General features: G+C 46.3%; 1 protein-coding gene across 3 annotated transcripts in view; it reads left to right on the forward strand.

The window, feature by feature from the left end:
• Nucleotides 1-23,710, forward strand: part of ARHGEF6 (Rac/Cdc42 guanine nucleotide exchange factor 6) — a 42,537-nt gene that overhangs the window by 2,806 nt on the left and 16,021 nt on the right. The window contains exons 1-11 of one of the 3 annotated variants that reach the window (XM_060683904.2): nucleotides 1,155-1,772; nucleotides 2,195-2,278; nucleotides 11,281-11,365; nucleotides 15,557-15,684; nucleotides 16,823-17,024; nucleotides 17,903-17,973; nucleotides 18,792-18,886; nucleotides 19,763-19,858; nucleotides 21,757-21,879; nucleotides 22,562-22,700; nucleotides 23,629-23,688. In XM_060683904.2, coding sequence (XP_060539887.2) covers nucleotides 1,761-1,772; nucleotides 2,195-2,278; nucleotides 11,281-11,365; nucleotides 15,557-15,684; nucleotides 16,823-17,024; nucleotides 17,903-17,973; nucleotides 18,792-18,886; nucleotides 19,763-19,858; nucleotides 21,757-21,879; nucleotides 22,562-22,700; nucleotides 23,629-23,688 — 1,095 coding nt within the window. In that variant the 5' untranslated portion in view covers nucleotides 1,155-1,760. Of the gene's footprint in view, nucleotides 1-1,154; nucleotides 1,773-2,194; nucleotides 2,279-5,786; nucleotides 6,258-11,280; nucleotides 11,366-15,556; nucleotides 15,685-16,822; nucleotides 17,025-17,902; nucleotides 17,974-18,791; nucleotides 18,887-19,762; nucleotides 19,859-21,756; nucleotides 21,880-22,561; nucleotides 22,701-23,628; nucleotides 23,689-23,710 lie in introns of those variants that run through there. The other 2 variants (XM_034441623.3, XM_034441625.3) reach the window with 2 other exon arrangements.

Below are 23,710 nucleotides of genomic sequence, written 5' to 3' on the forward strand. Positions count from 1 at the left end.
TTGGAAAACATCCTTCTAAACTAGAGGTCACCAACCTTTCGGACCTCAGGGACCAATAAATTCATAATTTTAAATTCCACAGACCACTAATATGATCTGCCTAATGACCGCTTGGGTGGGTGTGGCTAGGTGGTCACGTGACTGGGTGGGCATGGCCACCTCAATGTCACTTCGAGAGGCGCCTCGCCAGCGCCCTCACCCCTCGCCTCCCTGCCCAGGCTCCTTAGAGCCCCAACAGGAAGCAACTGTTGGAGCTAAGCAGCCACCAGGAGAAAGAGTTGGCAAAACAGCTCAAATTGGATCTGACCGAGAAGGAGGCTCAGCAGAAGCACCTCACTGAGGACTAGGAGCATAGGCTTTCCAAGCAGAGGGAAGTCCTGCGGGAGTGCAAGGCCAGGTACCAGCACCTGGAGGCTCAGCAGGCTGAGATAGTCAGCCAGTTCCAGGCCATGATGCAGTCCCACTGGAACTGTCCCACTGTCCCTCTTCGCCACCAGTGGCACTTCCCTCCAGCCTTTGCCCAAAGCCCCACCAGGAGGCCGAAGCTGAGCCCAAGTCGGAATTTCTGCCCCCCCCTCCGACCCGCACAAAAAGACCCCAAAGGGGGTGACTCTCTGCAGCAACACAAACGTTCATTGAATGTATCCGGCCAGCCCAGGGGCTGTAGTTTGAGGACCCCTGATTTAGTGAAATGCAAATAATTTTTCTGTGGACCACCAAAATTTTCTCACGGACCACCAGTTGGGACTGCTGTTCTAAACCATGACTGTTATGGCCAGAGGCAAGTCCATCATCGGTGCTTCAATCAGTAAAGCAGGAAATCCTAAGAGCAGCAACAAAGCAAAAGATTTGAACATCACCTCCCCATAAACAAAACAGCCTTCACTCAACCTCTTTTTTTTTTTTCCCTTTCGTGGCAGTTCTTCAGAAATGCCTTTCAGAAACGGCATCCTAGCAAAGGAAGCAGGATGTTTTTCAGGTTCCGAGAGGTCCTCGTGGGCTTCGGAAGACAGTTTCAGGTGATTTATTCCATCTGAGTTGAGTTGTTATGCGCATTTCTTCTCTTCAAAGAACTTCCCCGTTTCTCAAGAAAACAAAAGAAGAAAAAGAAAATCCACCAGAGCAACAAAACCAGAAAGACCAGAATTATAATTGGAAGGTTTGCCAACCCTCGTCCAAATGCAGCTGTAACAGTTTTAAGGATCAAATTTGCATGGGAGCAAGTCTTTGAAATACAAGACTCCATACCTGGCTTTAAAGATTGCCATTATCACCTGAAATTAGGCTAAGCAATAGCCTGGTGCAGCAGAGACAAAGTCTCTTGTGTAGCATCTATCCAACTGGCTTCCAAGAAGCCCAACTGAATCAACCAAGCAGGTCAGAAGCCACCTAAGAAATTACTCTTTCCCTTGAGAGGATCCTTCTCCTTCTTGAAGGACTTGCATGTTCTCACTTGTCTTGGCTAGGTCTCTGTAGAAGACCTTCTCCATTGACGCTAAAGATAGATAGATAGATAGATAGATAGATAGATAGATAGATAGATAGATAGATAAATAGATAGATGATAGATAGATAGATAGATAGATAGATAGATAGATAGATAGATTGATTAACAGAGTTGGAAGGGACCTTGTAGGTCATCTAGTCCAAGCAGGAGAACCCTACACCATTTCTGACGGATGGCAGTCCAATCTCTTCTTGAAAGCCTCCAGGGATGAAGCTTCCACAACTTCCGAAGGCAACTTCTGTTCCATGGGTTGATGGTTCTCACGGTGAGAAAATCTCTCCTTATTTCTAGGTTGAATCCACTTGGTCCATCACCCATAAAGATTCCCAGAATTGCTCTGCAGAGGGATCTCTCCTTCCAGTTCACATGTCTTCATCTCCAACAATCTTTCTCTTCCTAGCAAGAGGGCATCTTATGGGGCCAGCCTTCAGCACCAAGTCCTAATCGCTGGGCGGCTTTGGGTTCATTTGTTCCACGGTTCTTCCTGAGCTGACAGCTTGTCTTTCCCCCCCCTTCCCCCGCCCACCCACAGCCCATCTTCTTGTGAAAATCCAGTGAGCACCAAGCTGTCTCCTTCCTTCGTACAAACACTAGGGTAATGTTCTTTGAGAACAAAAGTGAGCCAGCTGACAGGAGTTGTCACAAGCTTCCAAATCTGTTGACTGTCAAATTTTGATTCTTTTTTAGTATTGCCTAGAGCCCAAGACGGAAGCCGACTGCCTTGGCAATATCCAACAGTTTTTAAATGGGTGTGCAGCGTTGAAAGTGGAGGTAAGCGGCAACGGATAACAGCGCCGGGAAGGGTCTGGATGGATAGGCAGTGGGTGGGTGGGCATGGAGGTGGTAAGGAAGAGCTGCTGCAACCGGATGCCCTGACCCAATGGTACCCCTTGAGGATGTCTTCCTTGGGTTGAAGAAAGACGGAGGATTGTGTGTGTGGCTGCTGTAGAGGGCCAGCCATGCTTTGTCCTCCATCTGCGAAATAATATAAGTCCATTTTGGTTTGCGAAAGGGGTTTATTCCCAGTCTTGGCCTTTCATTGGAAATAACCAGCAACTGACTCCAATACGTTTTGCAAAGTAAGATAGATAGATGATAGATAGATAGATAGATAGATAGATAGATAGATAGATAGATAGATAGATAGATAGATAGATGAGAGAGAGAAATGATAGATGGGTTAGGTAGGTAGGTAGGTAGGTAGGTAGATAGATACTGATAGATACCGATAGATAGATAGATAGATAGATAGATAGATAGATAGATAGATAGATAGATAGATAGATAGATAGATAGATAGATGAGAGAGAGAAATGATAGATGGGTTAGGTAGGTAGGTAGGTAGGTAGATAGATACTGATAGATAGATAGATAGATAGATAGATAGATAGATAGATAGATAGATAGATAGATATAGATAGATGAGAGAGAAATGATAGATGGGTTAGGTAGGTAGGTAGGTAGATAGTTACTGATAGAGATAGATAGATAGATAGATAGATAGATAGATAGATAGATAGATAGATAGATAGATAGATGAGAGAGAGAAATGATAGATGGGTTAGGTAGGTAGGTAGGTAGGTAGATAGATACTGATAGATACCGATAGATAGATAGATAGATAGATAGATAGATAGATAGATAGATAGATAGATAGATGAGAGAGAAATGATAGATGGGTTAGGTAGGTAGGTAGATAGATACTGATAGAGATAGATAGATAGATAGATAGATAGATAGATAGATAGATAGATAGATAGATACTGTGTTTCCCCGAAAATAAGACCCTGTCTTATATTTTTTTGAACCCCAAAATAAGTGCTTGGCCTTATTTTCAGGGATGTCTTATTATTTTGGGGTGTATGGAACAAGACGGGGCTCCTCTTGCCGTCTTACCTGATTTCCAGCTCTGTCTCCCTAACCCTAAACAGAGGAAATGGTGGGGACCAGCTGTGCATGCATGTAAATATTTTTGGGGAGGGCTTATTTTTGGAGGGGGGTGTTATTTTAGCGCATGTGCTCAAAAGCCCGATTGGGCTTATAATCAGGGGGTGTCTTATTTTAGGGGAAACAGGATAGATAGATTAGATAGATAGATAGATAGATAGATAGATAGATAGATGGATGGATGGATGGATGGATGGATGGATGGATGGATGGATGGATAGATAGATAGATAGATAGATATAGATATAGATATAGATATAGATATAGATATAGATATAGATGATATAGATATAGATGATATAGATATAGATATAGATATAGATATAGATATAGATATAGATATGGATGAGTGGGTGGGTGGCTGGATGCCTGGATAGATAGATGTGGGTGGATGGATGGATGGATAGATAGATAGATAGAGGTGGGTGGATGGATGGATGGATGGATGGATGGATGGATGGATAGATAATGATGGGTGGGTAGACAGACGGACGGACGGATGGATGGACGGACAGACGGACGAATGGATGGATGGATGGATGGACAAGAGAGAGCTGGGACTGGGGAGGATTTCTCTGAACCCGGACAATCTCCAGCCTCGGAAGCAGCTCCCCAGTCCTGTGACTCTCTCGTAGCCAGGCCAATTCCGAGTTCAGACATTCTCCCAGGCTCTTCTTCCCTGCCGTGGCACCAATTCGACACTTCTCCGGAGTCCAGCTAATGCAAGAACCAGAATGTCAGGTTTTAGGCTTCCCAAGGGCGAGCCGCCTTTTCCCGGTCTTGTCTCCTTCTGTCTACCTTATCTTTAAGGCGGCTTTTTTTTTCTTTTTCCCCTGCCCCCTCCCTGTCCTCGCTCCGCTTCCTGGGTTTACAGACACATCTGGGGAGGGGGAGACACGGGGGGGGGGTCGGTTGGGGTGGGAGGGCATGGAAGAGAGGAATACCACAATAGAAAAATCCGGTGGTTGCAGCTCTCTCTGCACTGCCAACTCCCACCAGGTGTCATTTGTGAGTCTGGGGAGGGGATTTCGCAGCCCACTCCCATTGTTCCCGGCGGCAGATTGTGTCTGGGTAATGATTCAGTTCCTGCCCCAGAGCCAGGAGGGGCAAAGCCGAAGCAGATGTCTGGATTCCATCTGGTTGTCATTGAGCTGGGCTTAGGCGAGATAATTGGGGGGGGGGGTCGTGGTGAAAAATACCAGCTTCCAAGGGGCACCGCCTGTATCTCACCCACCCACCCAGTTGCTTTCCCGGCTGCCAAGTAGATCATGAATCCCCTCCTCTCCCCTCCCCCCCCTTGCAGAAGTCTAACTCCTGCAGGAGCCTTGGTAGTACAGTGGTCTAAAGCACCTTGTTATTAAGACCTGCAATTACTGCAGGTTCGAATCTCGCCAGGCTCAAGGTTGACTCAGCCTTCCATCCTTTCTAAGGTAGGTAAATTGGGGACCCAGTTTGTGGGGGCAATAAGCTGACTTTGTATAAATATACAAAAATATGAAGGCTATTGCTTAGCGCATTGTAAGCCGCCCTGACTCTCCGGAGAAGGGCGGCATATAAATCAAATTTTTAAAAAAACAAAACAAAACTCCGATTGCCTGCCAGGCTGAGCAACAGGCAGCCGAGTCGAGTGGCAGGGAGTTCCAACGGAGATCTCCCCACCCCCCACCCCACAAACAGAAGTTCGCTTCTGCCGGACTGAGCACCTCCAGGAGGGGTAACGTTACATGACATTTTGCAACGCCGGAGCCGCTTCCCTTTCTCGGGCTTCTCTCTACAATCCCGAACCGCGGCCGAAACGACAGTTTCGGCCGAAACCAGCTGCTCATTGCTAAACGGCCGGCAACCTGATCCCCTCGCCCGGGCTGTCCGTGTTTGCAGATCCGGGGCAACGACCCGGTTGAAAGACTGGTCTCTAAGTGGGGAGGGGGGGCGGAGTTCGTGGCGCCCTGGAAGGGGAGGAGGGGGTCTCTCCCTGCTTGTCCTACCTAGCGAGGTTGTTGTAAAACAGCTTTGCTCGTTTTAGGCAGGGACTTGGGGGTGGGTGGGAGGCATCTTTCCCATCCAAGCCCCCGCAGATATCACCACTACCATCATCATCATCATCATCACCCCGCCCGGGCTGGGGGAGGTGAACGGGAGCCCGCGGAGCCCCCTGCCCGCCTTGACGCAAGTGGGTGGCGTGGGGGAAAGGCCGGCTCCGGAGAAGGCAAGCGAGGGCGCTGCCCGGCAGTCGAAGCAAGCGGCGCGGAGGGGGCGCTCCGGAGCATCACCCCTGCCTGGCTGGCTGGCTGGCTGGCTGCCTCCCGCTCCCGCCGCCTGTCACTTCCCCTGCTTTGCGCCGCCCGCCTGCGATCCAGCTCCGGGTCAGGCCGTCCCTGCCCAACGGGGCTCCGCGATCGCAGCCAGGCAGGCAGACGGAGCGCAGCGCAGCGCAGCTCTTGAACCACCGGACGGACGGGCGAGTCTTTCTCTTCTTCTTCCTCCTCCTCTTCCTCCTCCTCTTCTTCTTCTTTCCCCTCCTCCTCCTCTTCCTCCTTCCCGTCTTCTTCCTCCTCCTCCTCCTCCTCCTCTTCCTCCTCCTCTTCTTCTTCTTTCCCCTCCTCCTCCTCTTCCTCCTCCTCTTCTTCTTCTTTCCCCTCCTCCTCCTCTTCCTCCTTCCCGTCTTCTTCCTCCTCCTCCTCCTCCTCCTCCAGCTGCGCATCCCCTCCGCGCCTCTCTCGACCCGCGCAGGGGCTCCCCGGTGCGCCCCTGGCCCTGCTCCGTTCCTTCCCGGGGCCTGCAGCTCTTGCTTTCCCCAGCGCAGGTAAGACGCTCCCTCCTTCCTTGCCAAGTTTTCCTTTCCTTTGGCCCGCCGTTGGGCCGGCTTTCGGGGGGCGCCCCCCTCCCCCGAGGGTCCCAAGGGAGAAGAAGTCGGCTGCGGCGGAGCGCTTGTCCCTTGTCTTCCCCAACGAAGAGTCCCCTGAGTCTTCTTGCGATGCCCTCCAGATGTTGCAAGGCGAGCCCCAGCAGCCCGAGGAGGGCAGCCGCGGGGACTCCCTCCCCCCCTCTTCCACATCTGGAGGGCGTCCTCTTGCCGGATGCAGCTGTGCCGTAGTCCTGGGGTGCCTCCCGATCCAATTTGCCGGGTGGTTTGACCTCCAGGCCCATCCTCCTCCGCTTTGCTCTCCATCCATGGGGGGGGGGGTTGGGGGTTGGAGGGGGACTTCCAGCTGGAAGGGCTCCTTGGTCCTTGCTTAATGACCGGCCATCCATCCGGTCAGTCTGACTCTGCACCTCTTAGAGGTCAAGTTGGGAATTCTGCTGTCGGGGTCCAGAAACAGTTTAATGATTTCTCCGCCTTAACCCAAAATTGCATTTTTGGGAGCCAAGAGGCAGAAGAAACAAGGGGGAGAACAGAGGGAAGAGGCTGCGGGGGAGGGGGGGGCTAGATCTCGTTGTAAAAGCAGGCAAGGTGATTGGCAATCGAAAGTCCGGAAGGGCTGAAAAAGGGTGAAGGGTGAAAAAGCTGGAACAGTTGCACAAAAGAGCCTTGGTGGCGCAGCAGACTAAAGTGCTGTTAACTAACACCAGCTGCCTGCAATTACTGCGAGTTCAAATCTCACCAGGCTCAAGGTTGACTCAGCCTTCCATCCTTCCGAGGTAGGTAAAATGAGGAGCCGGTTTGTGGGGGCAATAAGCTGACTTTGTATAAAAAAGAACACCGCTTGGGGGGGCCCGAAAGCCCTACTAAGCAGGTATATACAAAAGTATGAAGGCTATTGCTTAATGCATTGTAAGCTGCCCTGAGTCTCTGGAGAAAGGCGGCATATAAATCGAACCAATAAATAAACAATAAATAAATAATGTCTTTTCTTGGGAGGGGGGAAGGAGTTGCACAAAGAGGAGCTATCCAAAGCCCAAACATGGGAACTTTTAAGACTTGTGGACTTCAACTCCCGCAATCCCCCAGCCAGCTAAGTCTTAAAATTGCCAAGTTTGGAGCCCCCCCCCTGCTCTAGACACTTAAACCAGGAAGAACTTGCTTTTTTTAAGAGAGGGAGGGGGCAGGCCCACACATTCAAGCGGGGAAGATCCACCATGGTTTCAGTTCTGCCTACATGCTCTTCGATTGACTTGTAAGTTCTGGAGGACATCAGAAGATCTTCCAGGTGGGCCTGGGTGAGGCCTAGCAACCTCCTTCCACGAGGTTCTTCCTTCTGTGGCTCTCCAGGTCTCAATCTGCCACTCTCCCCTCCCTCCCTCCCCACGAGATCTCTTTTCTAGAGGCGGACCTCTTGCCTCACAATCAGGAGGTTGTGAGTTCAATCCTAGGTAGAGGCAGATGTAGGGTCTCTCCTGCTTGGGCAGGGGGTTGGGCTAGATGACCTACAAGATCCCTTCCAACTCTCTGTTACCCACGTTGCTTTCCTTCCAAGAAGGCATCGCCATTTTTGTCTCCCCCCCCCCCGACTGCCTAATCTTTCTTTTTCACTTCTGGAAACCCCGAATGCAAAGTGTAGGATTAAAACAATCATTTGCTGCTTCTCTTTTTGCTTGCTTTTGAAAGCGTTCCGTCGAACAGAGAAATTGGTTGGTTTTAAGGGAATTTGGCTGCTTACGCAGACAGGTAAATCAGCAAAATGTCTTTAGATCCATAGCGAGGACCTTTCTGACTATAAATGAAGATAAATTCTTTTTTTTTTTTTTTATTTGATGTATATGCCGCCCCTTTCCAGAGACTCAGGGCAGCTTACAATGCGTTAAGCAATAGCCTTCATACTTTTGTATATTTATACAAAGTCAGCTTATTGCCCCCCACAAACTGGGTCCTCAATTTACCTACCTTAGAAAGGATGGAAGGCTGAGTCAACCTTGAGCCTGGCGAGATTCGATCTTACTTTAATTGCAGGCAGCTGGTGTTAAATTACAGTGCTCTGTCTGTTGAGCTATCCAGGCGTTCTGGGTTGGGTTGGATTGGGTGGGATGGGATCTGTGTTGGATGGTAGACGTGATGCCATTTATAACCTGAGCATGATTAATCTCCTGTAGGGGCGGTGATTCTTCCATAAATATAGGCTACCAATAATATGTTTTGGGAGAAGAAAAAGGAAATTTTTCCAATTGTGCACACGGTGGAATGCCTCTTATGAAATGATGCATGCCATGCTGGCTGCCACAGATGGTGTCCCTTCCTCTCCCCTCTTGTTTTAAAAGCTTTCCCCCCCCCCCAAGGCCTTTCCTTAGTCATTTCTACTGCTGTTGCACATTCTATCCCTGGTCCGTCTTAACAGGAGAAATCATAGAATAGAATAGAGCTGGAAGGGATCTTGGAGGTCTACTAGTCCAGCCCTCTGCTCAAACAAGAGATCCTATACTATTCTGGACAAATGACTCTCCAGTCTCTTTTTTAAAAACCTCCAGTGTTGGAGCACCCACAACTTCTGGTGGCAAGCTGTTCCACCGGTTAATTGTTCTCACTGTCAGGAAATTTCTCCTTAATTCCAGGTTTGCTTTTCTCCTTGATTCGTTTCCATCCATTGCTTCTTCTCGTGCCTTCTGGTGCTTTGGAGGATAAGCTGACCCCCTCTTCTTTGTGGCAGCCCCTCAAATACTATGCATGTGATTATTTCAAACCCTGGAATACTGCTCTGTGATTTTGTTTCTGATTGCATCGGTATCTGAGTGCGTATTTAATGGTGTGCTGTCTTGGGTAGATAATAATCTTGGGAAAAACGGACTATACTTGTTTGCAAGAACAAAATGGATCCCTCCCAGACCATGCACCGATCCTGCCATAAATCGGCCATAAATGCTGCCTCTGATAATAAAGTCCCAGATACCTCCGATACTCAAACTTCCAGAGAAGATATGGACCACAATCCAGAATCATGGAGTGGCACAGATTATAGTTTGGCCTTGCAAACCGTTGTTCGAATAAACAAACTCCTATTCCCTTCTTTAGAACTCTAAATTATAGTCTTCAGGCCACAGAATAGCTCTGGGTTGGCCGGGTAAGTAAAGAAAACCACAGAAGCATAGAGTTTTTTGGGCGGGTGGGGGTCAGCTGCAAAACAGCTGACGTAAAGGGAAAAAAAAGTTACTTTTAAAATTTAACTCGCTTTAGTAAAACAGTCTTTCTGGAAGATGGGGGAGAAGCCGTTTGCTTGAATGAATTCTGCATACCTCTATTTTAAGGAGCAAAAATGCACCAAAGCCAACCGGTTGCTACCAGACAGAGGGGGAAAAAAATGCAGAAAATTCAAACAAATCTATACCAACCCACCCCAAAATGAAAGCCAGAATGGTGCCGTGTTAAAAGCATTGGGATTGGCTGATTGATGTGGCTGTTCAGTTGTTTTTGAGAAAATCCCAGCATTCTCCACTCCTGTAGTCAAGGATTTGGGGAATCGAAGTCTGCACATCTGGAGGGTTGGGAAAGCTGGGTTGATAATTAGAAAGTGAAGGTTTGGGGTGGCCCAGTAGCCCCTGTTGCTAGCCAATATCTCTAGGAAGCTCTGTTCTGACCTAGGCTTCCCCAAACCACGAAGCAGACTCCTTGTTCCGACAAAAAACCCTTTTTATTAAGTTACTGTGAATTTCTCTCATTCCCATTCAGCAAAGTCTTTCAAGGGGGGAATTTACAGTCACAGACCTTATCTGGCTTGGAGAGCTGCCAGGCCAATATCTTCAAAACTTGGCAAAGAGTCTCGAAGAGTCACGAACCAATTAAGCAAACTAATTGTCTCCTGCAAACTCCCCTCCTATTTCACTCCTCTTTTATTCCCTCCGGGAGGGGCCATTCATCGTCCACCTGTGGCTTTACTCCTGAGTCGACCCTTGTTCTTTAGCTGTTCCCTTTGTCTGGCAACTCTGCGCATGCACACACTGGGAACAGGCTCCAGCTGCTCGTCTGCCTCACTGTTGTCTGATTCCGAAGGCAGCAAATAACTGGCATCCGGCCCTGGCCCCCTCTCTGCCTCAAGACGCAGAGCCCTCATCAGAGCCCTCCCCAGACTCCAGGACTGGCCCATGTTCCTCCCCAACCTCCTCACTGTCCGAATCTGCTGCCAGCTCTGCTGGCTGCTGACAGGCCACAACAAGCTCACCAAGAGGGCTATTTCTGTAGCCTCCAGCCTTAGCAACAGGAATTGCAAAGTAGACTGCCCCTAAACATGCAGCTTTGCATACTCGCAGCAACTGAAACAACTCTAAATGTTTGGATTGCGTTTCCTAAATTACATTCATAAATTCTATTTACTAAGACTGTGTTACTACCATTCTTCTCATCCTTCCTATTACCTATCTCCTTCTACTTATGACTATAACCTTGCTGCTTGTATCTTTACGATTTATGTTGTTTTATTTAGTTTCCTAGTATGATTTTGATTGCTTATTTAATATCCTATGACTATCCCTAAGTGTTGTATCTTATGATTCTTGATGAATGTATTCTTTATATACACTGAGAGCTTATGCACCAAAGACAAATTCTCTGTGTGTCCAATCACACTTGGCCAATAAAGAATTATATTCTATTCTACCGTGTTTCCCTGAAAATAAGAGCCAACCAGAAAATAAGCCCTAGCATGATTTTTCAGGATGTTCGTAATATAAGCCCTACCCCAAAAATAAGCCCCAGTTAAGATCATCAATGGACGGAGGCGTTTAGTACTGTATTTCCCCCAAAATAAGACTTAACGGGAAAATAAGCCACAATGCGTCTTTTGGAGCAAAAATTAATATAAGACCCGGTCTTATTTTGGGGGGGAAACACGATATTCTTAAACTGCAAAGGTTTCTTTGCCATGATGTTTCTTCTTCTTCTTCTTTTGTCGTCTTTCTCTCAGCTGTTTGATGCCCACGATCTCTACTCCGGAGAAAACTTCACCAAGGTATTGACTGCCCTTTTGTCTCTCAACAAAGCCACGGAAGGTAAGGCAGAAAAAAAAGAGGATGTCACAATATTTTCCTGCAAGCATCTCTTGCCTTTCGTTTCCCAGCTTTGCTCTGAGCTCCAGAGATTTTTTTTCTCCAGGTGGGGCAGCTCGCTGAAGCCAACCGTAGCTAGTTTCAAAAAGCTAAGCCGGGTTTGCATGCGGCCGCAATATCTCGGGGCTGTGGGCCAGCTCTGGGAGGCGGGGAAAACATTGAGAGAAGACAGAGGCAAACTTTCCATGTTGTTGCTAAATAAAAGCCAAGGACGTGTCCACAGAGGACTCACGAGACAAGCGAGGCTTGAAAGAGACTTTATCTTGACAATGTGGGGCATCTACACATACCCCCCCCCCTCCCAGCCCCATCTATTTGCAGAAGAACAATAGAAGAAAAATGCGGCTGTTCCTATAGAAACTGCTGCTCATTCCTTTTCAAAGATGAAAGTGTGTTCCAGTTTTGTTCTTTTCTCGTATCCTAGTCATTCTTTTCTTTTCTTTCTCCTTCTTTTCTTTCTTCTTTCCTTCCTCAAAATTAATATTTCTTTTTTCTTTCCCTCCTTCCTTCCGTGTCTATCCTTTCTTCCTTCCTTCCTTTGTCAAAATGAATCTTTTCTTTTTTTCTTCCTTCCTTCCTTTCTTTCTTCATTCCTCAAAATGAATCTTCCTTCTTTCCCTTCCTTCCTTCCTCTTTCTTTGTCAAAATGAATCTTTTCTTTCTTTCTTTCTTTCTTTCTTTCTTTCTTTCTTTCTTTCTTTCTTTCTTTCTTTCTTTCTTTTTTTTCCATCCTTCCTTCCTTCCTTCCTTCCTTCTTTCCTTCCTTCCTTTCTCAGCATTGGACTTCTAATAGAGTAAAATGCACGTGTCAGTATTTTCTCTACTGTTTCTCTACTGTTTAGATCATTCTTGGAGGATTTGGCAAGAATCCGCTTAACATGATATGGTCGGGCTGGTAATGCACAATGAAATCTTTATTTAAAGCTAAAAGCGTTAGGAGATGCAAACAGTGGAATCCTACTGAACAGATGCTAGATTTTAACAAGATTCAGAGCGAGTTGAAGAATATAGGAAAGGATTGAGGCTTCCTAAGCGTATCTGAATAGATTTTATGTTGTCCTGCTTGGTGTGAAACAGATGGCAGACCTTCCAGAGGGCCCCATCCTGTCCCACCAGTGGAGGCTTATATATTGATACCTCTGGGGGTGGCAAGAACACCTGTGACACTGAATGAAAAATGTTGAAGGTTATAATTTGATACCTGAAAACAGAAACAGATAAAGCTGAATGGGCCTCTTTCTCAAGTACTGATTTATTTCTTGGCCAATGTGTTCTGATGTCCATTTCTTGGATGGATGGATGGATGGACGGACGGACAGATAGATAACATGGATGGATGAATTGATGGATGGGTGTGATAGATGGATAGATGGATGGACAGACATATAACATGGATGGGTGGAGGGAGGGAGACAAACAGCATGGATGGATGGATGGATGGATGGACAGATGGATGGATAGACAGATAGATAACATGGATGGATGAATTGATGGATGGGTGATAGATGGATAGATGGATGGACAGACATATAACATGGATGGATGAATTGATGGATGGGTGTGATAGATGGATAGATGGATGGATAGACATATAACATGGATGAGTGGAGGGAGGGAGACAAACAGCATGGATGGATGGATGGATGGACAGATGGATGGACAGACAGATAGATAACATGGATGGATGAATTGATGTACGGGTGATAGATGGATAGATGGATGGACAGACATATAACATGGATGGATGAATTGATGGATGGATGATAGATGGATGGACAGACATATAACATGGATGGGGGAGGGAGGGAGACAAACAGATAGCATGGATGGATGGATGGATGGATGGATGGATGGATGGCAGGCAGGCAGACAGATAGATAACACGAATTGATGAATTGATGTACGGGTGATAGATGGATAGATGGATGGACAGACATATAACATGGATGGATGAATTGATGGATGGATGATGGATGGACAGACATATAACATGGATGGGGGAAGGGAGGGAGACAAACAGATAGCATGGATGGATGGATGGATGGATGGATGGATGGATGGATGGCAGGCAGGCAGACAGATAGATAACATGAATTGATGAATTGATGGATGGATGATAGATGGATAGATAGACATATAACATGGATGGTGGGAGGGAGGCACAGATACCATAGATGGATGGATGGATGGATGGATGATCGGTCCACCTATCTTAAAATGGTTAAAATTGAGAAATGCTACTTTAGTGAATTCCTGCCCGGAACAGGGCTGGACTAGATACCTCTCCAACTCACGCAATCTGTGAGACCATCTGGTTAACGGAGAGGACGACACGTGGACTCCACACTTATAAACCACCCACACTTCCCTCCTTCCGAAATGGCTCACCATATGATGCTGAAAGCTGTTCTACTTAGCAACACCCTTTTTTTTTCCTTCCGAAGGCTGGGACAGGGAGAGGCTTTTTTTAAGCCCAGGTGTTGTGACCCTGGTCCAGAGGTGGTATTCAGCCGGTTCGTACCGGTTTGTGTGAACCGGTAGCGGAGATTGCGGGTGGGCTTCCCACCTGCCCAGGCTCTATGCCATCCTATTTAGGCATGTTTTCAAGGCCGGGTGCTTGCATGGAAGTGCGCACGCGCGCAACGAACCGGTGGTAAGAATATTGGAAATCCACCGCTGCCCAGGTCATGTAGACGAAGATTCCACCCCACGCTTTCCTGAAGACAGCTGACCTCAATCCAGGGGTGAAATGCTCCCGGTTCAGACTGGATCGAGCGATCCGGTAACGATCGTGGCGGGTGGTTCGGCGATGCGGTAGCGATGGCGGAGCGAAGCTCTGCCCACCCGCCTGAGTGTCGTTCTTTACCTTCTGCACATGCGCAGAAGGTCTGTGCATGCATGTGACGAACCGGTAAGGAAGGTATATAGATTTCACCCCTGCCTCAATCCCACAAACAAAAACCAGGAAGCAACAAAACAAAAGCAGAGAGGAAGTCCAAAGAGAAGGTCCGAGCTTACGGGGCAAGGTCTAGAGTCAAGACAGAAACACAAACCGAGTTGTTCCAAAGCAAGTAATTGTTCCCAACAAAGGCAAAATCCCCCAGCTTCTACTTAAATCAATACACACCAGGTGTTCCTTGTGAGGAGAGGTGTGGCGACCTTCTCCCGAGCAACCTTGCAGACCTCCTTGCCTCCGCTCTACTCTCCGTGTCCTCGGATCAGTGGGGGAGGCAGCTGTTCCTCATCAGAGGGGATCTGCTGCCCTCTCGACACCCCTGTGTGTCTGCAGCCGATCCCCTCCCATGTCTGTGAGGGCAGGCAGCTCTCTATCCAGCTCACCACCTTCCCCAATGCTTGAGGAGCCTGGGGCAGCATTATCCTCAGCCCCTGGACTCTCCAAAATGCCAAGGGAGACGTGCCATCCCCGTCGGAGGGTCCTGATTCCAACTCCTCCTCCTCCGAACCAGGATCCGATAGGGCCATAATACCTGGTTCTGAATATTGTTCCCCCTTTAGGAAGACCCTAACATGAGATAGGTGGGACATGGTGGCTCAGGGGCTAAGATGCTGAACTTATCGATCGAAAGGTCGGCTGTTCGGCGGTTCGAATCCCTAGTGCCGTGGAATGGGGTGAGCTCCCGTTCCTTGTCCCAGCTTCTGCCAACCTAGCAGTTCGAAAGCACGTAAAAAATGCAAGCAGAAAAAGAGGGACCACCTTTGGTGGGAAGGGAACAGCGTTCCGTGCGCCTTTGGCGTTGAGTCATGCCAGCTACATGACCATGGAGACGTCTTCGGACAGCGCTGGCTCTTCGGCTTTGAAAGCACTGCCCCCTAGAGTCGGGAACGACTAGCACATATGTGCAAGGGGAACCTTCACCTTTACCTTAGTGTGAGGTTGTGGCCCAGGAATCAAGCCCTGTTTAACAAGAAACTATGATCTACTGGCTGGGGAATCCTGGGAGTTAATGTCCACCCCTCTTAAAATGGTTAAAGTTGAGAAACGCCCCTCAAGGAGTTTTCAATTGGAGTTCAAAGGATGTGGGGCTTTCATTTGACCCATTATAGCTATTTTTCTAGCCTCAGCCCAGCAAGGGTTATTTCCTTCCGCTTTTGACCTCTTCTCCTTTTTAACAGATCCAGGAAGTTCTACCAGGAAGCCATGTTCTCAGCTGCCTTCTCCGGCCCCCGGTGACTGCCAGCCCCTGACCCAAGCGGCCTCCGCTCGGCCATCCAGAGTGTTGCAGAGACAGTCAAGAGTTGGGGTATGTTTTCAACGCGATCTCACCCAAAGCAGGAAAGCCCAACTTATACCTAGCACCTTTGGGTGTGTGGCCTTCTCAGGTCCACTTTTCTGCCATCTCAGAAGGTGGGGGACATACGAAAAAACGGTTTAGGGATTGGATTTAATTAACGCAATGTTGTTTTAATTGACATTCATGATAGTTTAGATTTTGAGCTGGCTTTCTCTGTCCTCTAGTTGTTTATTTATCCCTCTTCTCCTGGCCTATTCCTTCTTAGAGGCTGGCCCTGCCATGGCAAGCCAAGTCAAGAATAATACGCCATCCTAAAAATACGTTGGATTGGCACAGGAAATAGCAGGCAGAGGTCCAAGGCCTGGTGTTAACCTGGTGTAGAAGAATAGTTGTACAGCTGAATGGTGAAGCAGGAATTTCCTTGTTCAAACTCAACGTTTTTGGAGAAGCTGTCAGCTTCATAATTTCATCCCTTCCTGACATCAGTTGAGCAACGAAGCATCTCTCTTTCGTTTCTTCCTAACAAAGCTTTCGTATTTGCTATTCAGACATTAGAATCACAGAGTTGGAAGGGACCTTGGAGGTCTTCTAGTCCAACCCCCTGCTTTGGCAGGAAAACCTACACCATTTCAGATGAATGGTGATCCAACCTCTTCTTAAAAACTTCCAGTGTTGGAGCATTTACAACTTCAGGAGGCAAATTGTTCCATTGAATTCTAATTGTCAGGAAATTTCTCCTTAGTTCTAGGTTGCTTCTCTCCTTGATGAGTTTCCACCCATCGCTTCTTGACCTGCCCTCAGGTGCTTTGGAGAATAGTTTGACTCCCTCTTCTTTGGGGCAGCCCATTTATTTATTTATTTATTTATTTATTTATTTATTTATTTATTTATTTAATCTAATTTTTATACCGCCCTTCTCCCAAAGGACTCAGGGCGGTGTACAGCCAAAGATAAAACAAACGCATATATAAGAGATATATGCGCATGAGATATTGGAAGACTGCTATCATGTCACTCCTTTTTTAAAAAATAATTAAGCATTAAACATTCATTGAGTTGTCTGGAATGGATGATTCCCTTTCTCGCTTCTTCTTTCGTCTTTCTCTTCCGGAACCAACCGTCCTCCTGATCTTGCTTTTGCGTTTAGGAGATGACGGAAAATGGCAGTCATCAACTGGTGGTCAAGGCCCGTTTCCAGTTTAAGCAGACCAACGAAGATGAGCTGACCATCAACAAGGGGGACATCATTTACGTCACCCGCACTGAGGAAGGGGGCTGGTGGGAAGGGACCCTGAACGGAAAGACGGGCTGGTTCCCCAGCAACTACGTCAGAGAAATTAAATCCACCGGTAAGAGAGATCTGCTGTCATCCTTCCTATCATTGTTGAGGTTGACATTCAGGTGTCTTTGTTGGCATCTGGCATCTGCTTGGATGTGTTTGATTTGCATGCCCAGATAGATTGGCAAGGTCTATTTTTTTTTATTTTTTATTTTTTTATTTTATTTTAATTTGATTTATATGCCGCCCTTCTCCGAAGACTCAGGGCGGCTTACAATGTGCTCAGCAATAGCCTTCATCCTTTTTGTATATTTATACAAAGTCAGTTTATTGCCTCCACAACTGGGTCCTCATTTCACCTACCTTAGAAAGGATGGAAGGCTGAGTCAACCTTGAGCCTTGGCGAGATTCGAACCCTGCAGTAATTGCAGGCAGCTGGTCTTAATAAGCTTAATAACAGGGTGCCTTAAACCCCTGTACTACCAAGGCTCTTTAAAATACAGAGCAGCCTATATGGGGTTGCTTATACTTTAACATAGTATGGTTTCCATAGGTAGTTTTATGCGTTCTAGATTCTTTCTGCATTTGTGAAAAAAACCTTTTCCTCCACCTCCACTTCAGCCTCCTCCCCTTACTCCTTCTCCTTTTGTATCTCCTCCTCTTCCTCTTCTTTCTCCTTTTCTTTCTATCTTCTCCTTTTCCACCTCCTCTGCCTCCTCCTTTTCTTTCTCCTTTTCTTTCTCTTTTTCTTTCTTCTTCCTATCTTCTCATTTTCCTTCTCCTCCTTCTCCTCTTCTTTCTCCTTCTCCTTCTTTCCTTTCTTCTTTCCTTCCTAAGACCTGGTGCTTTTTTTGGTGACAAAAAATATATATATAAGACAGGGTCTTATTTTCGGGGAAACACAGTAAGAGCACTTCTCTATAACCATTCCTACTGTTTCTCCTCCAGATAAACTGCTCTCTCCTAAGGCTTTGAAAGGAGCCGAAAGTCCTCAACTTACGAAGAATTACTATACTGTGGTAAGCCTGTGAAGTCTCTTATTATTCCTGAATTTTCTTAACCGAAAGGATGCCTGTAAATCAAAGGTCTTCAAACTTGGCAGTTTTAAGACTTGTGGACTTCAACTCCTAGAATTCTCCAGCCATCTGGCTGGAGAATTCTGGGAGTTGAAGTCCACAAGTCTTAAAGCTGCCAAGTTTGAAGACCTCTGCTGTAAATCTATCCTTGTGAACTATTAACATCACACAAAGTCACATAAAAATCAAGCCAAGATTAAGCAAAACCCATGTTGAGCAATGAGGCTACAAGATCTGGTTATGCGAATTGTCTGAAATACTACGCAGCTCTTCTCCATTTCAGTTTTCTTTTCTTTTTTTCTTTTTTTAAAGTTTTTCATTTTTATAATTCATCCTGGGAAGCAACAATGTGGTTGCCCAGAAAACAACATAAACAGCAAAAGTTGACCTCAACTCAACTTTTCTTTCCAAAAGCTAAGCCCAACCAAAGTTGGGTATGGTCCATGCTTGAATAGGAGGCTCAAGATTGTAGGTTAAACTGAGATATGTTGAAACCATATCTTGGAAGCATGAAATGATAAACTACTTCTAACTGTTGCCAAGAAACGGCACAGATATTTATATGAAGTCACCAGCAGCTGAGCTGACTCGAGGGAGACTTTATTTTTGGCACTATCCGTGTCTATAAACACGTGAGGAGAAGAATGTCATACTATGAGCCTAGATACAGTATGTTCATGGACTCCATCATTCATAAGCAAGATATATTTGGATCGTTCCTAGCATCCTTTGTATCTCCTGCTTATCTTCACCTGCTTCAGGTGCTTCAAAATATTTTGGAAACAGAGCGAGAGTACGCCAAGGAACTGCAGTCCCTTCTAGGAACGTACTTGAAGTCACTCCAGTCTTATGACAAGTAAGTGAGATTGTTTGGGATGATCTCCATTAATAATGGGGAGGAGGGGAGATGCGACTTCTCAAAAGATCATTGATGACTTCCAACTCTACTTGGCAGTCTTTGGATACTGGCAGTTTTGAATGCCTTTTTAATTGATGGGGTTGGTCTTTTGCTTTGCTTCTCTAAGGAAAGATCCACACTCAAGGGCATAATAGTAGTTGGGACAACTAAGGAATAGATGGTTTGTGATGAGAACATGAGAATGGTCATTACAATAGCGTGAAGACCACTTTCAATCTTCAATGTGTCCCAAAGGTTCTTCTTTGAAGAGGCAACTGGGCTTTCTGGTTTTTCTTTGAAGACGTTTCGCTTCTCATCCAAGAAGCTTCCTCGGCTTCCCTCAGAAGCTTCTTCACCTTCTCTCAGAGCTGAAGAAGCTTCCTGGATGAGAAACGAAACATCTCCAAGGGAAAACCAGGAAGTCCAGTGGCCTCTTGAAAAAAGCACCTTTGGGACAACCATGACCTGGATGACTGAGAATCTCCATAGATATTTAACCTTCAACATGCCACTTAAGATTCTTAAATCTTCAAAGCCAAGATTCTTTTTCCTCACTGAGGAAAAGTCTTTCCATGATACCGTGTTTCCCTGAAAATAAGACCCAACTGGAAAATAAGCCCTAGCATGATTTTTCAGGATGCTCATAATATAAGCCCTACCCCAAAATAAGCCCCAGTTAAGATCATCAACCATCATGGACGTATTTAGTACTGTATTTCCCCGAAAATAATACCTAACCAGAAAATAAGCCCTAATGAGTCTTTTAGAGCAAAAATTAATATAAGACCTGGTCTTAATTTCGGCCTAGAATATATACTGTATGTATATTTCTAGGCTGAGCACTACGGACATAGCCTCTCTGCTTGGAAACGTGGAAGAGATCTGCAACTTTCAACAGACGCTCAACCAGACGCTGGAGGAGTGTGCTAGGTAAGTCCTGAACGTGTTCTCCACAGAAAGTTTTCTTATTTAAAATCTTCTCCTTGGAAGGTACAGCGGGAAGAGGTTTCAGGTAAGCTGTGGGACCCCCTTAAATCACTTCATGGATTTTCTCCAGACTCTGTTTTGGATAAAACGTTCTGTGTTGTTATGGTGTTCTTGCATTTATTTATTTTTTAAGTATAATAGTTCCATCTTCCATGAAAGAGCGTGTCATCTGGGTACATGTATCTTTGTGCGGTAGTAATCAAAATTTACAACAGTATTCATTACATTAATATTACTTCTCTGAGTTTACTAATATTGAACATTATAAGCATATTCACTCCTCCCTCTTGACATATCTTCTAACAAGAATATAGTAATAATATTAAACATAATAGTCCTAATAGCCATGATAATCATCATCATCATCATAGTGTTTACTTCTCTCTCTTAACACATTTTGTATATTTTGCTGATCTTCTTCTTTTGTTTCCCTATTTCTAACTCCCGTTTTTATTCTCTAACCATCGATAAAATAGACCCCACGTCATATAATATTCCGTTTGTTCTTTCTCCTTAATTGCAAGGCTTAATCTATTCATTTCTGCACATTCTAATATTTTCCTGATCACATGCTCATCAGTAGGTGTTCTTGCATTTTGTAAGCAGTCCAGATAGTCCCCAACTTATGACCACAACTGAGTCTTAGACAGTGGTGAAATCTGAACCGTTTTGCTACTGGTTCACTGGGCTTGCATGCACAATGCGCGCCAAAAGAAGGCTTGGGAAGGTAAGTAGAACAGCGGAGGGGGGAATCAGCTGTGGCACATGATCTTGGGAACCTTTTTTTAAAAAAAATGTAAAGCATTTTTTTACGACTGGTTCGGGTGAATAGGTAGTAAAGAATGCTTTAAAAAAAAAAAAATTTCCGACAATCACAGCTGTGCCATGCGATTGTTGGTACCTTTTTTTTTTTTTTTACTTTTTTAAAGCATTTTTTTACTACCTATTCGTCCGAACCGGTAGTAAAAAAGTGCTTAAAAAGTAAAAAAAAAAAAAAAGTTCCGACGATCAGCTGAACGATGCACGATCATCGGAACTTTTTTTTTATTTTTTAAAGCATTTAAAGCATGTCAGTTAATCCTTAGTTGGGTAACCTTTAGCATGAATGACGGCCTTACAACGTCTTCCCACGGAGTGAACCAAGTCTTTGAGTTCTGCAGCTGTTATAATGTGAAACCAAGATTGAAGGATTGCTTCTATGAACTGGGTTTTATTGCTGAGTCCCTTCTGACTAACAAGTTTCTTTAGTCAGCTCCAGGGGTGAAACCCAGCAGGTTCTGGAGAACCGGTAGCGGAAATTTTGAGCAGTTCGGAGAACCGGCAAATACCACCTCTGGCTGGCCCCAGAGTGGGGTGGGAATGGAGATTTTGCAATATCCTTCCCCCAGGAGTGGGGTGGGAATGGGGATTTTGCAGTATCCTTCCCCTGGAGAGGGGTGGGAATGGAGATTTTGCAGTATCCTTCCCCTGCCACACCCACCAAGCCATGCCTACAGAACCGGTAGTAAAAAAATTTGGATTTCACCACTGGTCAGCTCCATAGATTTTCAATTGGGTTAAGGTCTGGGCTCTTCCAAGTGCCATTCCAGCAGTGGAATAGGATTATCTTGAAACTCCAAAAAAAAAAAGTGGTGTTATTAGCCATCCAACCTCAAAAATACACTTTTCCCAAAAGGTTTCCACAATTTTGGCCACTACTGTACATCTCTATAAATAAATGTTGGCAGGAAAGTTATTTTCCCTCTGTCTGTGTTCCTCTTGGCTCAGATAAAAATAAAATTTTAAATGCCAACCAACAGCTTCATTTCATCCATCTTTGACCTGCGTGTGTCTCCATACAGACTCCCTGAATACCAGCAACGAGTCGGAGGTTGCTTCCTAAGCCTGATGCCCCAATTTGCTTCTCTGTACCTCACTTATTGCACTAACCATCCATCTGCGGTCAACGTCTTGACCCATCACAGGTAAAAATAAAGAACGCACCAAACCCTGCCTGTTGTGGCCCGCCAGCAGCCAGCGGATCTGGCAGCAGATTCGGACAGTGAGGAGGTTGGGGAGCAACATGGGCCAGTCCTGGAGTCTGGGGAGGGCTCTGAGGAGGGCTCTGCGTCGGAGGCAGAGAGGGAGCCAGGGCCGTCCGATAGTTATCAGCTGCCTTCGGAGTCAGACATCAGTGAGGCAGAGGAACAGCTGGAGCCTGTTCCCAGTGTGCGCATGCGCAGAGTTGCCAGACAAAGGGAACAGCTAAAGAGCAAGGGTCGACTCGGGAGTAAGGCCACAGGTGGACAATGAATGGCCCCTCCCAGAGGGAATAAAAGAGGAGCGACAGGGGAGTGGAGTTTGCAGGAGACAATTAGTTCATTCCTGCATTCTTGCCAAGTATTACGGCATCTGAAAGATATCAGCCTGGCCACTCTCCAAGCCTGATAAAGGTCAGTAATTGTGAACTATCTTGAAAAACTGTGGGAGAGGAAAGATTTTGCTGGAGAGGAATTCACTGTAAATTAAATAAAAGGGGTTTATCGGGATGAGGACTCGGCTTCATGCTGCTGGGGAAGCCTAGGTCAGGACACTGCCCTGGGGAAAGATAAGACGTCTCCAGTGAGCTGGTCTGCTTCTCTATCGTCATGGATGCTTCTCTTCCAGCGATGAATTGGAGAAGTTCATGGAGAACCAAGGGATGGCCTCCTCTGGGATATTGATCTTGACAACAAGTCTCAGCAAACCATTCACACGGCTGGACAAATACATTGCCCTCCTGCAGGAGCTTGAGAGACACATGGAGGTGAGCTTTTATGGAAGACTAGTCATCCGTATCGGTTGGTTCTTCCACCATTGTTCAGTGACAGACTCTTCCTCTCAGGGTTGCGTTTGGCTTTTTTCCATGATTCTCTGTGGTCACCAAGGGTCTTCCTGGGTCTACATCCTAGTAGGTGAGCTCCTAGAAGGAGCCTCTTTCTCTAGACCCCTCTTGGACCCCTTGCAAATCGATGGTTTGCCCAACTCTTGTGATGGTCTAAAGGGAACAAGAACCAAGCTTCAAGGGTGGAGCGTAATCCAGAAATTTTCCCTCCTCCCAAAAAAAAAGCAAAATGTCTTTCCTTCAGTGAACCATCCTTGACCACAATAGGCCCAGTTCCAGGAGAACATCTTCTTCTGCATCTGAAGGAAGTTCTTCCTTCTCACCGTTTCCTAAAACCGATGACTCAGTTTGGATCTCTGTACCTCACTTTTATTGGGAACGCGGTGGCTCAGTGGCTAAGTTGTTGAGCTTGTCGATCAAAAAGGTCGGCAGTTCAGCGGTTCGAATCCCTAGTGCCGCCTAACGTGGTGAGCTCCCGTGACTTGTCCCAGCTTCTGCCAACCTAGCAGTTCGAAAGCACGTAAAAAAGGCAAGTAGAAAAACAGGGACCACCTTTGGTGGGAAGGGAACAGCATTCCGTGCGCCTTTGGCGTTGAGTCATGCCGGCCACATGACCACGGAGACGTCTTCGGACAGCGCTGGCTCTTCGGCTTTGAAACGGAGATGAGCACTTCCCCCTAGAGTCGGGAACGACTAGCACATATGTGCGAGGGGAACCTTTACCTTTAGCTTTTACCTCACTTATTGCACTAACATCTTTCTAACCATCATTCTCTCTGGTTCTAGTATTTTGGGAAGGGGGAAAACAGTTTCTCTTCCTCTAATTTATCTATCTTTCCCCCCCCCCTAGGAGGCACATCCTGATCATGAAGACATTTTGAAAGCGATAGGGGCCTTCAAGTCTCTTGTGGTAGGTCTCCGAGCAGCCATTA

The sequence above is a fragment of the Pantherophis guttatus genome, chromosome 12 (genome assembly GCF_059756535.1).
Source record: "Pantherophis guttatus breed Tessera chromosome 12, ASM5975653v1, whole genome shotgun sequence".
NCBI lineage: Eukaryota > Metazoa > Chordata > Lepidosauria > Squamata > Colubridae > Pantherophis > Pantherophis guttatus.